This window comes from Synchiropus splendidus, chromosome 4, assembly GCF_027744825.2.
Source record: "Synchiropus splendidus isolate RoL2022-P1 chromosome 4, RoL_Sspl_1.0, whole genome shotgun sequence".
Classification (NCBI taxonomy): domain Eukaryota; kingdom Metazoa; phylum Chordata; class Actinopteri; order Syngnathiformes; family Callionymidae; genus Synchiropus; species Synchiropus splendidus.
Genome location: NC_071337.1, coordinates 24,818,681 through 24,833,459, shown reverse-complemented (window position 1 = coordinate 24,833,459; position 14,779 = coordinate 24,818,681). Strand labels below are relative to the sequence as shown.

General features: G+C 40.6%; 2 protein-coding genes across 3 annotated transcripts; one reads left to right on the top strand and one right to left on the bottom strand.

Annotated features, from left to right (window-relative positions):
- Positions 1–103: 103 nt before the first annotated feature.
- slc35e3 (solute carrier family 35 member E3) lies at positions 104–5,277 on the bottom strand. The gene is made up of 9 exons (XM_053862628.1): positions 5,165–5,277; positions 4,576–4,805; positions 3,394–3,860; positions 2,318–2,428; positions 2,191–2,250; positions 2,009–2,107; positions 1,852–1,934; positions 1,609–1,693; positions 104–1,017 (listed from the first exon to the last, which is right to left on the bottom strand). The coding sequence occupies exons 3-9, from the start codon at positions 3,793–3,795 to the stop codon at positions 916–918; spliced, it is 942 nt and encodes a 313-aa protein (XP_053718603.1). The 5' UTR covers positions 3,796–3,860; positions 4,576–4,805; positions 5,165–5,277; the 3' UTR covers positions 104–915.
- Positions 4,761–14,533, top strand: nup107 (nucleoporin 107). Of its 2 annotated transcripts, none has more exons than XM_053862627.1 (27): positions 4,761–4,909; positions 6,023–6,102; positions 6,280–6,372; positions 6,450–6,544; positions 6,890–7,022; positions 7,112–7,215; positions 8,328–8,443; positions 8,511–8,559; positions 8,868–8,939; positions 9,126–9,214; positions 9,285–9,360; positions 9,425–9,538; positions 9,630–9,720; positions 9,883–9,962; positions 11,193–11,252; positions 11,313–11,458; positions 11,530–11,578; positions 11,665–11,734; positions 11,824–11,939; positions 12,046–12,235; positions 12,306–12,412; positions 12,607–12,709; positions 12,836–12,996; positions 13,078–13,203; positions 13,274–13,387; positions 13,484–13,651; positions 14,344–14,533. In XM_053862627.1, exons 4-27 carry the CDS (start codon positions 6,470–6,472, stop codon positions 14,449–14,451), a joined length of 2,517 nt encoding a protein of 838 aa, XP_053718602.1. In that variant the 5' UTR covers positions 4,761–4,909; positions 6,023–6,102; positions 6,280–6,372; positions 6,450–6,469; the 3' UTR covers positions 14,452–14,533. The 2 variants fall into 2 exon arrangements, with proteins under 2 accessions (XP_053718602.1, XP_053718601.1); XM_053862626.1 differs by lacking the exon at positions 4,761–4,909 and adding an exon at positions 5,181–5,272.
- Positions 14,534–14,779: the final 246 nt, after the last annotated feature.

The window sequence follows — 14,779 nt, the reverse complement described above, 5'->3', positions numbered from 1 at the left end:
AAAATTATTTTTATTGAAAAATCCTTTTTGTTTTTAATAGACAAAAATGTTTTCATTGTAGCTGCACAAATACAGAACATCCGTCACAGCGAAACATCAGCTCACATGAATCTTAAGCTTAGAAACAATCTATCTGTAAGGACCAATGTGTATCCTCCGAAGCATTCCTTGTTCCATCCTTTTGTCCCCTACTCGATTAAGTGCCAGATGGTGAGTGATCAAGAATTTATATATATATATATATATATATATATATATCAGGCTGCTTTTTGAAACAACTATCCTGTAGTGATCTGCCAAGATAATACATGTATATATATATAAACAAATATTTATTCAGTATGGAAATGTTTGCCTTAAGTAATGCTTTGTTAACTGGCAATGTACCCCGCATTTGAATTAAACAAGAGAAGACAACAATGCAACATAAATAAATAGCATGCTTCCAACTTGATTTGATTTCCATATTTAAAGCGAAAACAGGCAGTTATGATGTAAAGGTGCAGAGTGAATTACCTTATTCCTATCAAGGCCAGTTTGGCAATGTAAAAAAAATATGGGTATAAAGTCGTATTTTCACAAAATAGCGAAAATACATTGACTGGATATTTTGCTTCTCTTACACATAATTTCCTGCACAATGGCAGTTCAGGAAGCAGTTGTCTTGTCACTAAAAGACAAAATAAATTAAACTTAAAATACGTTCAATGATAGTACAGCAAAAGAAAATGTAACATGATTTTGTTTTATATTTGTTTGAAAAAAGTAATGCATTGTCGCTTTTGCTATCATTGACTTGTTATTCAGTTGCTTCTATTCTGATATTACAATCGCAGCACTTACATTGTAATAAAATACATATCTTTTAAAAATAGTTTCAATCTACTTCTATAGGTGATGAATAGGCAAGTGTCTTTATGGTCTTTGAGCGAGGCGGTTCTTTCCTTCTTCCTGTTCCACCAGCTTGATGTGTGTATACAGCAGGATGCCAGCCAGAGTGCAGAGGATTCCTAGAGCCTTGAGGACAAGAAGTGTGTTTAAACATATTTACTTTGATAGTGTCAGTGCAGGTGATGAAGGAGGCATTTAAGTCTTAAGCCTTCTGACAATTTCGATCACGGCATTTGATGAATGAGAAAACAAGATAACCATTGAACAATTACTGTGATGCCAGCGTGTTGCCCACATTCTGAGTGGTCCGCTTGGCACCACCTGCCCCCGAACACAGACTAGCACTGCCATCGTGGCAGATCACTACAGGATGGTTGTTACAAAAGGAGGGCCAAGATAACGCACCCAAGCTTTAAGAGGCTTCATGAGGAGGACTACAAATGAATAGGAACTGTTCTGTAGAGTTTATTAGGTGTCATTCCTCGAGCAGAAAATGTGGTGGAATAGGTGTTTTAAAGAGAACTTCCTGCTCACACTGAGGGGCATTACTTGAAAACTACTCTGGTAACTCTAATGGCTTATTTAAAACGTTTCTCTGATCGAACACATTTCCAATCTTGCTTAAACGTCATGGACCTTTTCACTCATGTGACAGCTCACATTAATGAAAGATATTTAAATGAAAACTAAGTTAATGATGAAAGTGTGGGCTCTCACCTGGTTTAGTGACAGCGGGTCCTGGAACAGCACGTATCCCCCTACCAGAGTGATGCAGAACTTAAAATGACCAAACATGTTGTAGCTACACACTCTGGTCAAGGAGAACAACGTGACAGAAGCACTGAAGCACTAATTGTTGGCCAAAATACAATATTTCGTACATTTAAAGTAATGTGAACATCAATAATTAAAGATATCATACTCCATTAAGAAATTGTGTGACCAAAAGTTCAAGGATACGTGACAGCTGATGTGTTTCCTATGATCCAGTAGATGGACAGGTTGACTAGGAAGGCCACAACACCTGAAAACAAAACCGTCGCCTAGGGAACAGAAGAATAACATTCCATCAGAAATCGTAGTACTGTGAAGTGCAAACAAATAACCATAGACCGACCAGTGCAGGCAGAGACCAGGGTCCAAATATCCCCCCATCTCCAGTCAGCGGTTCAAAGAAGGGAACAATACAGAGCAAGAAGCCCGATGAGAGCGGGGCCTGGCGGAACAATCACATGTTCTCCTTACTAACATTAAAACTGTGCAGATTTGTTTATTTACATTTACAGGACGTGGTCATACCTGGTAGTAGAGCAACTGCATGGAGTTCACCTGCAGCTCATGTTGTTTGGCTCCGACCCACTGAGATGAACAGACACACATGTTTATTTAACTTGACAGATTCAGGGACCTGGATTGACTTACTCACCACTTGGTACAGTGACGTAACCAGGACTCCCAGTGTTGCAAATACTGTCCCGAGGACATTAAAACGAACATCGTAGTAAGAGTTTAGAATTACTCCAAGAGTTATCGGTACCTGTAAGGACCAATTCAGAAATCAGTTTGGCATCTGAGAGGGACTCAAATTTCCGTTTTCATATAGTGTATTTTGTCAGTAACAAGATGATGTATTTGGACTGACTAATACAGTCATCAATGTAAAGTAAGGATAACTAAAATAAAAAAGAATGTGTTATGGCAGATCACCTCTGTTTTATAAATAAGATAAAAAAAAAAAAAATCTCAGTTACACAAGCCTACGTCTCAAGCGTTTTGTCTCCGTCAAACACATTTCCACAGATGTGATGCTGATAAGATTACTTTAAATAGAAGAATGTGCTTTTGTGTGTTTTGCTTTTAATACATCAAAAACAATAATATACTACTTTAAATGTTTACATTGTGTACAGATTCACTGATGGGAAACATATCTAATGCAAATCACAAGAAAATAACTTATTTTATGTGTTAATATTTACACGTAAAGCCGCTTTTTCTCAACTATGAATTGTTAATCATCATCAAGCAACACCAAGTATTACGGAGACAGTCATGTATTTCCAGGATATTATTTTAATTGAATATTAGTCCTGATTGTAGTTGACTGCTTACAGCGAATTTATTCATTGTTTGTCATTGTCTGATGGTGCAATACAGTCGCTGGATTTGTTTTAATAGTGAGACAAATAAAGGTTATCTTATCTGACTGACTACTTAGGTAGGTGAAAAGTTAATGACGTGTCACGCTCCTGCTTTCTGTTGGCAGGAACACTCTTGATTCACAGGAATGTAATCAATAATTCTCTCCTTTAAAAGGCAAGAATTCAACAGTATAGGGACATTCATGCATGAAATTACGTTTCCTGTGATTTGAAGAGTGTTTATCTTAAATTTTCAGTAGAGGTGTGCACAGGGTATGAGTAACAACTCAAATTGCAGTGGCATACAGGTAACAGACTGAAGGTTAAAATGATATGTGTGTGCTGTGTTGTTGGCTCCTACCAGAGTCAGTTTGATCTTAGTAGAGAATGTCTTCTTGTAGTAGGTGGTCTGGATGAGAATGATGACGGGCGTGGTCATCGCCTTAGCCAGCTGGTATGTTCCAATAGAATTGTTCTGTAGAGAGAGATTAGTGAAGGCCACAAATCCACAGAAGCTCAGCGCCAGCCACACGATCCTGCGGATGGGGACGCTTTTTGGTGAGAAAATGTCCATCTTGTTGCAGATGTATAGGCCTAACCAGGTGACCACAAAATGGACCAGGGTCAGAGTCATGTTGGGGAATTTATAGTGGACATAGATCCACTTGTTGATGAAGACGATGCAGATGGAGGAAAATAGGTTGACCAGGAGGCAGATGACAATTCGTCCCTTGGCTGATAAATTGAGCAGCTTCTCCGCCATGGTGCCACTGACGGACTCTCAGCACAGCTCTTCCAGGTGAGCTTGGGTTTGGCTTGCTGGTCACACTAAAAGACAAATAACTACAATAAACAAACAATCAAAACAAAAATACATGAAGAGATACCTGCATATATTACTAAAACAAAGTTAAACATGGCCTTATAAAACTGAACTTACAAAAATGGAGAGGTATCGATAGAAACTTGCATAGCTGCGTCAACTGAGTGATTCAACATTCATTCTTATTATGATTATTATTATGATTATTCTATCACATAAAATTCATTTCAAAGCCATTTCCTATCTAGTTAAATCGATTACTGATAAAAACAGATCAGAAAAATAATCAGAAAATGACATCCAAAGAGGTGACATTTCATTGGCAATGAGGGTTATGCATGCATGTAATGTAATCCCTATGATAGTTTGTTGTTTAGATAAATGTAAACGCACTAAATTCTAAGACGTTAGAAAATATATTTCGAATTTGATTGGTGTTATTAAAAATATATTTAATCGCAAGTAACATGTTTTGAAATCTAGTTGCATGCATTTCAACACTTGAGTCACACGATTTCACCCAAAGTAAACAAAAGCGGCTAAGATTTTGGGTCGGTCAGTCTGTCTGAGGGTCTGTCCATGTATGGGTCAGTGCCACGCAACACGAGAAGTTTACCGGGGGTCTCCATCCTCCTCATTCCGAGACTCATGTCTCCACCTCAGAGTCCCGTCTGCCGTACCGTGTGAACTCCTTAAGGTCACTGAGAATTGTGTTCTTACCTCCAGTAGATTCAAAGCTGACGGCCGGACGACTGTTGTTCAGGGCTCCAGCACAGTCCTGGAGGATCCTGCTTCCCAGTCCAGACTTAGGTTCTGATCAACGTTAAAACGGTTCCTGCTTCTTCCGTTATTCGCCGCTCCACCAGGAGAGATGGGTGCAACAGTGGCGCCCACTGGTCTGGAGGGAGTATGGCCACGATCCCTCTTTTGAGCTCGCTGACCGAAGTTCTCTATTCGTGATTTAGATTGGATCTTTAAATGGAATTCATAGGCACTTCATCGTCTGATGTTAAATCAAACATCCCAAAGAACCAGATTCCATGGGGTGACGAAGGTAGGTAGTAACTATTTTATGAAACAACACTGCAAATGACACGTTTTCATAGACACTCCATCATACCTAGACATTCAGGAACATTCACAACAGGTCTGAAACACAAAGTGTCACTCTACACTGAAAGACATAGAAATACATTGAAAAACAGTTTTCACACATTCAGTTCACTGCTTGTTTATACCTGTTAAGTAATCAATTTTTAAAAAGCTAAACACCTAAACAAATAAAGATCCATACAGGAGCGATACTCACGGTGGCGCTAGAGGACGTTAACTAAATTCACTCGCCGCTGTGTTGAGGCGAAGAAGAAAGTTGTTGAACCTCGTGAAGCGGGAACTGACAGCTAACTACAATGGAATGGTATTGTTTATTTTGTTTGCATATTCATACAACGACTATTGTCTACATGGTGTTCACTAGAAGGTTCTGGAACTTAACGAGCTTTTTGGTTATTTTCGCTGTTTGTCAGCACCGACTTGATTAGCTGAGGCTAATTGTTTATGCTAACACCTCAGTGACAGAACACTGAGGTGTTGCGGATACTTTAACTGTTTCAAGGCGCAACATAACATGTGCATTACACTTAGAAAAAAAGGCTGTTGTGTTGGCAAATACGCCGGTTGGTGTGAACATTTTATATTCGAGTGACGTGTAGCGTTGAAGTGATTCGCCCGATACCTAATAACATGACTTGGTTGCCGAAACGCTCGATTCTACTAAACTTTTGACCTAAATGTGTTTAGTAAACGAACGAGGTATGCTTTTTTTATGGCCGTTAAGATGATGCGGTAATGATGTTAGTCACCCAGGCGCTACCGCTCACTCCCCAACTTATTTACTCTGGGCAGTTTTTGTCATTGTTCTTTGTTATAAACAGCTAGGACCGACGTCAGTCACCAATGACTCCTGCTTGTGAATGACACGTTGAACTTAATCACAGCGTTATTATATACAGAATTTACTACGGATATTGCTTTGACCGTCATAAATGGATGTCACTATAGGTCTGTCTGTATTGCCAATACATCAATTACAAAAGGCAATAGTTAATGAAGAAGTTGTATTATCATGCTAAGAAAATGTACATTGATTTCTGGATGCAATCTACAGGGGATACGGTGATCTGCCGTCACCCGTGGTGCGGGATGATGAAGTTACGATTGCTGCTCGCAGGAGGAAGAAGGTGGCTTGTATCCTATATGGATGTGATGTTGCATTTAGTTTTCTCTGTTTTATTTCAAACATAAGCAACTCTTTTGCCATTAAAATACTGTTGAACATGTCATCAATGCAATGTGATGGATCAGCAATTGTTGGTGAACCAGATCTACTGTGCCATTGTTGTTTTTCTTGACCATCAACTCCAGTTCCGTCACCTGGCGGTGGCAGTCCAGTTTCTAAGGCAACACCTGCACGGTCATTGCTAAGAAACACTCCTGCTTCTTTGTACAGGCAAGCTGGTATGACCTATCTCGTGATACAGATCCTTTTAAACTGTTCAATTTCATTTCATTCATTTTCATTCATTTTCCCTCAGTCACTCCCAGAGCTACAGATATGTCTTCCATCTTGGCTTCAGGAGGCAGAACCCCAAGATTTGCACAGACACCTCGGGGAACGATCGGCAGCATGGTTAGAGAAATGCTACTCCAGCTAACTGGAGATCTTTCTTTAAGTAAACCATTGGACGAGATATAAAACATATAATTCAGCAGGATTTTTAAATCAGCAGGATTTTTTTAAATTAGGGTTGATATTTTTAGATGGACACAAAAAAGAGTTACAAAAGGTGGTGTTCAACATTTACATTGATTTCCTTGGTATTCCCAGACTTAATCCTTGAAGTCTAGAGAGGCATAAATTGCTTTCTGAGTAAATAGTTGGCAGTCATTCAATGTTACATTTATTATAACTATGTGAAGTGAAGAGACTGTCAATGGATCATTACTGCAATCTGTTTATTTTTATTGTGCCCAGAATTTGGATGACAGTGACTGGACCAACAGCGTGTATGTTTCCCCCGCTTCTGGTCTGGAGAACACTTTTTTCACAGAGGACATTGGCAACCTGAGCTCAGCTCTTCTGAAGGAAGATGACCCAGGAGAAGCCTGTAAGTCAAGACAAATAGATCCAACATGATGTTTCTTTCTCCCATTTCACACTCAACCTGCTGATGCTTTCATTTTTGGATCTCTACAGCGGCTGCCAGTCTGTTTTCCGAGTTTCTTGCATCCTTCCAGAAGCACTCATCCTCTGCTTTGTTTGACCTGCTGGATGATTACCAGACACTCTGCAAGGAAAAGGTAGACTTTGACAAGTGCATCGATATAATTTGCCTTCTTGATAATGTAATCCATAATAACAATCACGCTTTTAGCTAGGATTTTAAAACAGGACATCCCAAACCCCGAATCCAACCCATAACCCCGCCGCTAACCCCACCCCTTCCCGACACCCAATGTCAAAGACTGATAACTAACAACTTGTTTTTAAAAAAAACAAAGCTGTAAACATCTAATGGTACCAAAATGACTTACTTGATAAACAACAAATAAACAAGCACCTGAGTCAAATGACAAACGTTAACAGAGATGAACTCGGTAACTGTTGCCACAGTAACACTTTGAGATGCAGGGTTCCTCTGGGCAATTGTTTATTTGGCTAACCCTGATTAATTAAAAAAAAAAAATTATAATGATTCTTTCCCTTACTTCAAGCCGTTGAGTGTAGCGCCTTGAGTCTACATCTTTTTTCATATATTTAGGCAAGATAAGCATGCAGTTGTATCAGCTGGGACAGCTTTCTAAACTTTCACAACCACAACATTCATTCATTCATACAATAAATATATAAAGGCTTGAATAAATTAATAATTACTAACTTCAAACTACTCAAATTTTGATCCCCGTTAAGCAATTTTGCTCTCATTCTGCTTGGCGCTAGAATGCAGGGGGCGGGGAGGAGCGCGCCAAATATTCCTCCGATTAGAAAGCAATGATTTAGTTATGTGATTGTTTTAAGTTTGGAACTTATCTGCGGTTTCCTCTTGTCATCAGTGTCAGACATTGCATCAATCGCTGTGTCACGACTTACGAGATTACGGCACTAAACAAATATGGCCAAAATACATTGCAAAAGGTTCAAGAATCTGCAAATTTGGATCATATTCGGCGAAATTACTGGGCGGAAACACAATTTAATGTAAACCAGTGAGCTGGCGCTACGAGCTGGGCATTATACAGGCACAAATAATACATTTAGGGCGTCCTGCTGAGGTAACAGGCCCTCTGGTTTCGAGTGCTGGAGGGCGTCCATTTTTTCATGTTTTGCCAGACGCCCAAGACGCCCTCTAGCTAAAAGACTGATGACAATCATAACCATGAATGATAACATTGTTTTCTCTTCTGACGCAAAGGGAGATGTGCTGCAGTCAGTGGTGCTCAGAGCAGGTCAGAACAGCAAAACAGCCAGCGTCCACTGGCTACTGCAACAGGAGCGAAACACTTGGAGACTCGTCTCCTCCCTCTACAGGTACTTGTGGATGGTATTCTTTCTTTGCTTTTTGTCAGTGTGTCTTACTGACTGTGCAATTCTGCAGAGACCGTGTCCAGTCTGCACTGGAGGATGACATGATGACAGACATGATTGTAAGTGACCTCTGCATGATGTTTATTTGTCGTAGACTGGCTGTGTCTCTGGGTTGTAGTGTCTCAACATTAATTTTGAAAGTATACGCAATGATTCATTTGGAATTTATTATTTGTTGCTCATGTTGAAACTGTAATTCCATTTTCTTGTGTTGAAATTTCTCTAACATGTTCCATTATATATATATATATATATATATATATATATATATATATATATATATATATATATATATATATATATATATATATATATATATTACACTTTTTTGATGGAAGGTATTTTATTGGTCTTTGTGTTTTTGTAGGTTCCAAGTGAGAGTGAGAAGGTTGTGGTGGAGCAACTCTTCCAGAGGGATTCTGTCATACGTCAAAGTCAGGTGATGAACATGTTGGGACCACAGTGGGGCATGCATTTCTTGCGGCCAGTATCCTTACACATGTGCCCATTACGGCCAAAATTGAAGTCTGGCACATCATTTCTGATTTCTATCACTCGTATTCACCCAAATCTACATCCTAAATATGCTCTTCTTTTTTTAACTCAAGATGTTTCTGCATTTCAGATGGTCGTTGACTGGCTGGAGAGCATCGCTAAGGATCAGATTGGAGACTTTTCGGACAACATCGAATATTATGCCAAAAATGTCTGCTGGTGAGTTTGTGTACAGTTTGTTGTGTACAAGGTTTCCGCTGGATACATGATGTGTTGGTGTTTGTTTCAGGGAGAACACACTTCATGCACTTAAGCTGAGGAGAAAAAGTTCTGCTGGACTGACCATCCCTCTGGTCACTGAGCTGGTGAGTAACTGTTTAGATGTGACGGACATCTTAATGTCATATATTAAACTACTTTTGTTGGCAGGATCCGGATGCTCCATTCCGCCAGCAACGCCCCCTGGCCGACCTAGACAAAGAGGATGACGCCAGGTTACTGAAGAACTTGTTCACTCTGATTAGAGCAGGGATGACGGAAGAGGTATTTTTTTCCCATTCTGCACAAGTACTCACTGGAGTTCTTTGATTCTTTCATGTTTGCTCATGCCTTTTTTTTTTCAAATCTCTTTTAGGCTCAGAGGCTTTGTAAGCGCTGTGGCCAGGCTTGGCGAGCTGCAACTTTGGAAGGCTGGAAGCTCTACCACGATCCAAACATGACATCGGGTAACCTTTGACCTTAGTCAATTGACGGGGTATTGTTGTATCACAGTAGCTATTGTTCTTATCACGACACAAAGAGACGCTATTCACAGTAGCTATTCAGCTAGTTTGAATGTGATTTCAGACGTGTGTTTCACTCTTTTTATCCTGGTTTTTACTTGACAGGCAGTTTTGAGCTTCAGCCTGTGGAAGGAAATCCCCACAGGGGAATCTGGAAGGCCTGTTGCTGGAGGATGGCAGAGGAGGTACAACAAATGCACGTACACACAATCATTTAAGGCAGTCAATACTGATCACAAACAAGCCAAACAAGAGTACTGTATTTTCCGGACTATAAGCCGTTACTTTTTTCTCGCCGTCTGAACCCTGCGGCGCATACATGGTTATTGCATGGATTTTATAAAAATGAATGAAAGGCTGATTTCGGTGTGATCGGTGAATGCAGATCACTGCCTGTCATTGCCAGTCACTCTGATTAAGCACCGCCTGCAGTTTGTGATGCGTCCGCTCCTCTTTCCTTCCCTTCCGATTCACCACTGGCTTGGCAATGGCATGTCTACTGTGGAGTTTTTTTTTTCAGTCTGTCATGTAAAGTTTGCATACTGCAGCACATGCATGTTAAAAGACGAACCAGCGATCACTCGCGGACATTCGCCGGTCTGACATTCGGAACGTGAAGCATATTGCCCTAGAAATAATGACCAGCCTTTCTCGGGTGTCATTTTAAGATGAAATCAACCGAATCAGCTGCTGTTTTGTGTGTGTCAGATGCAACGTTCTTTGGCCACTTGAATCTGAAACTTCTGCAAACGTCCAGAGTGGGAACTTTCATAGACGAGGTCGAAGACAGCTGCTTCTGCTGAGTGCTGTCCCTGTCTTTCGGAGCATCCCTAGTTTTTACAGTCTAAAGAGCGTCATGCTGGCTAAAATATTGAGCCTTGTCACATCAAACGGACATCACAGGCATTTTATTTACCTTTAAAGCGCTCAAATTGCAGCGTTTTCGCCCGCGTGTCCACAGCTCTGCCGACAGAGACGATCTACTGGAGGAAAACAGCGCTTTTTGAACACTTTAAATGTAAATAAGATGTGAGGAGTTCATGACTCAAGTTCAGAACATTGCAGAGAATTTTTCATGAGTCAGTCTCGATGGTGGACCCCGTTTTCAAAACTAGAACTAGAGCATTGCTAGAAGTGATCGTCATGCATTTTCTGTGTGCAGAGAGCACCAGTGCACCTGCGGCTTATGGACCGATGTGGCTTATGTACGAAAAGGATCCTTCTTCTTAAATTTCACGGATGCGGCTAATACTCCGGTGCGCTTTATAGTCTGGAAAATAGAGCAATAAGTCAAATACAACACCAAAACATTTTAATTTCATTCAAAGATTGTTTTGACCAGAGAAATTGGAGGATGTGACACTCTGGTGATGATTTGTGTGCCTGAGATTCATGCTTCTGTTATCTTATTTCAGGAGCAGCTGAACAGATATGAAAAAGCCATCTATGCCAGCCTGAGTGGAAACCTTAAACCGGTATGATTTAACTGTCCAGCAAGTTTAAGCATTCCTTAAAATTGTTGGTTTGTGCGTCAGCTCCTGGCAGTGTGTGAATCCTGGGAGGACTATGTCTGGGCCTACTTCAGGGTCATGGTGGACTCTCTGGTTGAAAAAGACCTGATGTCGTCTGGAATGTCTCACCAGGAGGTGGAGACTCTGCCACGGGAATATCTGGAGTCCAAGTATGATGCATCCATTTAAATGGTCTCAGTTGTGCCTGTTTCTTCCTAATGATCAGAATGTCTGTCTACAGCTGGACTATGGAGCGAGTGTTTGAGGAGCTACAGGCATCAGAGTTGAAGGTGAAAGAGATTTATTTCATTTGAAACATTGGTTTGCCCTGTGCTTAACTAAAGCTTTTTAATGCCTCGGTTGACTTTGTTTACAGAGGGTTTTGGAGGAGATAAAGGAACATTATCATGTCATCCAGAAGTTTGTTATCCTCGGAGACCTGGATGGTGAGTCTTCCTCACACAATGTTGTTTTTCCCCTGACCTTTATTTATGTACTCGACGTTCTAAAACCCCCTACTTTTTTTGTCACCAAGGTCTCTTGGATGAGATTTCGAATTGGCTGACATCCACCAAGCCCCTTCCCTCCCACCTGCTCCGTTTTATGACTCATCTGCTCCTGTTTTTCCGCACCCTGGGTTTGGCCCTGAAGGTAATAAAAAATATGTGCATTTTTTTTAAATAAAAATAATGATGATAAATAGAATTAAACTCTGTGCAGATGTAGTACGAATTGGTTATGATCTAATGTCTCGTAGGAGGAGGTGTTTGTGGAAGTGCTTAAGGCCTACATCAACCTCCTGATCCGGGACCAGCAGACCGACCTTATCGCCGGTTATGTGTGCCAGCTGCCGGCCGACCTTGCCACCGCTCAGTACGCTGCCTTCCTGCAGACAGTCAGCCAACCACAGCTTCGTCCACACTGCCTGCAGCTTGCCACCGATGCTGGTTAGGAATCAAAACTGTGCCTCATTGTTAGACGGAAATGATGGTTATTAATTCTTTGCTTTTTTTTAAGGTCTGGATGTCGCTGCTGTGACGAAGCTTGTGGTCGAGACAGTGCGGGAACAAGATGACCAGAAGTTCACGCATCATGACCAAACGCTGGAGATGGCAACAACAAAGGTACAGAACAATTGGTCAAATTATAGTGGAATATGTGTGCTGTGTTGATTTGTACTTCATTATTGATGGATGTATTCATTATCATTGACAGATGAGTTACTTTAAGCTACTTCTAGATTTTGTAAACAAAACAAAACAGAACATAAGAATGATTTTTATTACTGAGAACGTTTGTTTCCACTCTGCTCTGACAGGAGGACCAGAGGAAGATTGACGTCATTGACTGGTTATTGTTTGATCCTGCGCACCGAGCTGAGGCCCTGAAGCAGTCCAATGCCATTATGAGGAAATTCCTGGGTATTTGTTGATGTTTTTCTGTTGTGTTGCTCATGTCTGACTACACAACTTTAACACTACTGGTTCTGACACCAGTCCTTACTTATACATGAACCACAAATGGATCAACGTTTGCATTTGTTCCAGCTCTACAGAAGCATGACGCTGCCAAGATGGTCTTTTCAAAAGTCCCAGAGGACTCCATCAGGGAGATCTACTGCCAGTGGTCTGGGGTTGGTCAGACAACGCCACTTCCGGCTGAAGATGAGAACGCAATCAGGGAGCACTTGTGCATCAGAGCCTACCTGGTATGACCTCACCTCATTCTCGGTCTATGGTACAACTTGTTACTTTATGTTTAATTCTCACATCTCGGATTGTTCTGACAGGAAGCGCATGAGGCTTTCACTGAATGGTTTAGCCACAGCAGTTCTGCCCCTCAGAAGCCAGCACCTGCCCCTGGGGCTAAGTTTACGGAGCGCGTAGCCAATGAGATGAGGGAAAAGGAGTATGAGGTAAATATAGCTGCATATTAACAGCCACTATTGTGGGGAAGTGTATCTCACGAACCGCATTACACGTCAGGTGTCTCTGTCTGCTTGGTCGAGTCGCCTTGAGGTGGTGACTGAAGATGTGAAGGAAAGAATCTACAATGTACTGCTGTTTGTTGATGGAGGCTGGATGGTGGACAACAGACAGGTAAGTAAAGTACAAATCTTTTAGATACATTGATGATCATGATTGAATAGACAAAATATGAATTGGACTCTGATTCCTCGAGAATTCTGTCTACAGGATTGTGAAGCTGATTCCGAGCGCAGCCACCAGATGGCAGCATTGCGTTCTCTGTGTCTGCCCCGACTCAGCTTCCTTCTCCTCAGTGTGCTGCAAAACTCCTCCCGACATCAGGAGGCGCTGCGACTTGCTGACATCATCTCATCTGACCAGCACCAACTGTACCTGGTACGTGAGCTGTGGTGTTACTGTTTGGGATGATTTATCAGCTCATGACCACAAATTTGCTGCTTTCACACTGTTGGAATTATTTAAATTGAAACATTTTTTGTGGAAGAAATATAATAATAAACAAATTTTGCTTTTGCAGCTCAGAACTGAAATCAATAGTTCTAAGAAACATTTTAGCCACAACTCTGGTGCATGGATTTCACTGTAGTAGTTTACTGTAGTAATTTTGTTCAATTCAGTGGAACACAGTTGCCGACATACGTGCACATATGTGTTTTTTTATATATCGATTTTATCTCAATTTCTATTCTAGTTGAAGGCATTTCCGGACAAATCTTAAACATTCTTTGCCTCAGCTTGCTTCATGACAACATTGATTCTTTCTCTCTTCACAGTTTGGAGAGGATTTATTTAGTTCTGCATTTAGTTTTTAGCTTTTAAACTACAAAGCACACTTTGAGTGTCAATAGAATTTTGAAGGAGACATAACATTAGCTGCACACAGGCACGCATGCACGGACAAAGTAAACACAGCCTCCTCTTTCACAGTTAAATGCTTGTTGTGAAAACTGCTCAGCAGTATTTTCACAAACCATTTTCATGATGGTCAAAGTACTAACCTTTATAAACAAAGCTAGTCTTGTAATACATAGCATTTCAATTGCAGCTTTGATGTGTTCTCTCCACAGGTATTCTCTAAAGAAGACCTCAGAAGGTTTCTTCAGAAACTGAGGGACTCGTCACTTGCTCTACTGGACCAAGGACTTGACCCACTGGGATATGAGTTGCAATCATGAATTGACAACCACACATTCTTGTCATTGTTTAAATACATTTGGAGATGATTGTTGTGTTTATATGTATGCTAAATAAAAAAAATGTGTTTCCAATACTGGTGTCTGATTCAACTGTGGACAGCTTCACATTTAGGATAACAAGGGTTTCAGTTAAAAGTTGACCTGAAATTTAATTTATAAAACAATGAACATGTTGTTTTCTATGCTTTGAAGTAATCTTGGATGTTACATGTTTCTATTAATTTGTGTATCTAAACGGGTTTGCTTTATTATACTATCAACCCTTGACAGAAGCAAAACTAATATTGAAAGCTACGAAATAATGCTA

What these genes read in the sequence shown, in the direction of transcription:
- slc35e3 (XM_053862628.1), bottom strand. Translation starts at nt 3,795, where the DNA reads ATGGCGGAGAAGCTGCTCAATTTATCAGCCAAGGGACGAATTGTCATC. An exon ending in TTACGTCACTGTACCAAGTG is followed by an intron (nt 2,251 to 2,317) that starts GTGAGTAAGTCA and finishes TGTTCATCTCAG; the next exon opens with TGGGTCGGAGCCAAACAACA. An exon ending in TGCAGTTGCTCTACTACCAG is followed by an intron (nt 2,108 to 2,190) that starts GTATGACCACGT and finishes TTGTTCCGCCAG; the next exon opens with GCCCCGCTCTCATCGGGCTT.
- nup107 (XM_053862626.1), top strand. An exon ending in TGGAGATGGCAACAACAAAG is followed by an intron (nt 12,413 to 12,606) that starts GTACAGAACAAT and finishes CTGCTCTGACAG; the next exon opens with GAGGACCAGAGGAAGATTGA. An exon ending in CATTATGAGGAAATTCCTGG is followed by an intron (nt 12,710 to 12,835) that starts GTATTTGTTGAT and finishes CATTTGTTCCAG; the next exon opens with CTCTACAGAAGCATGACGCT.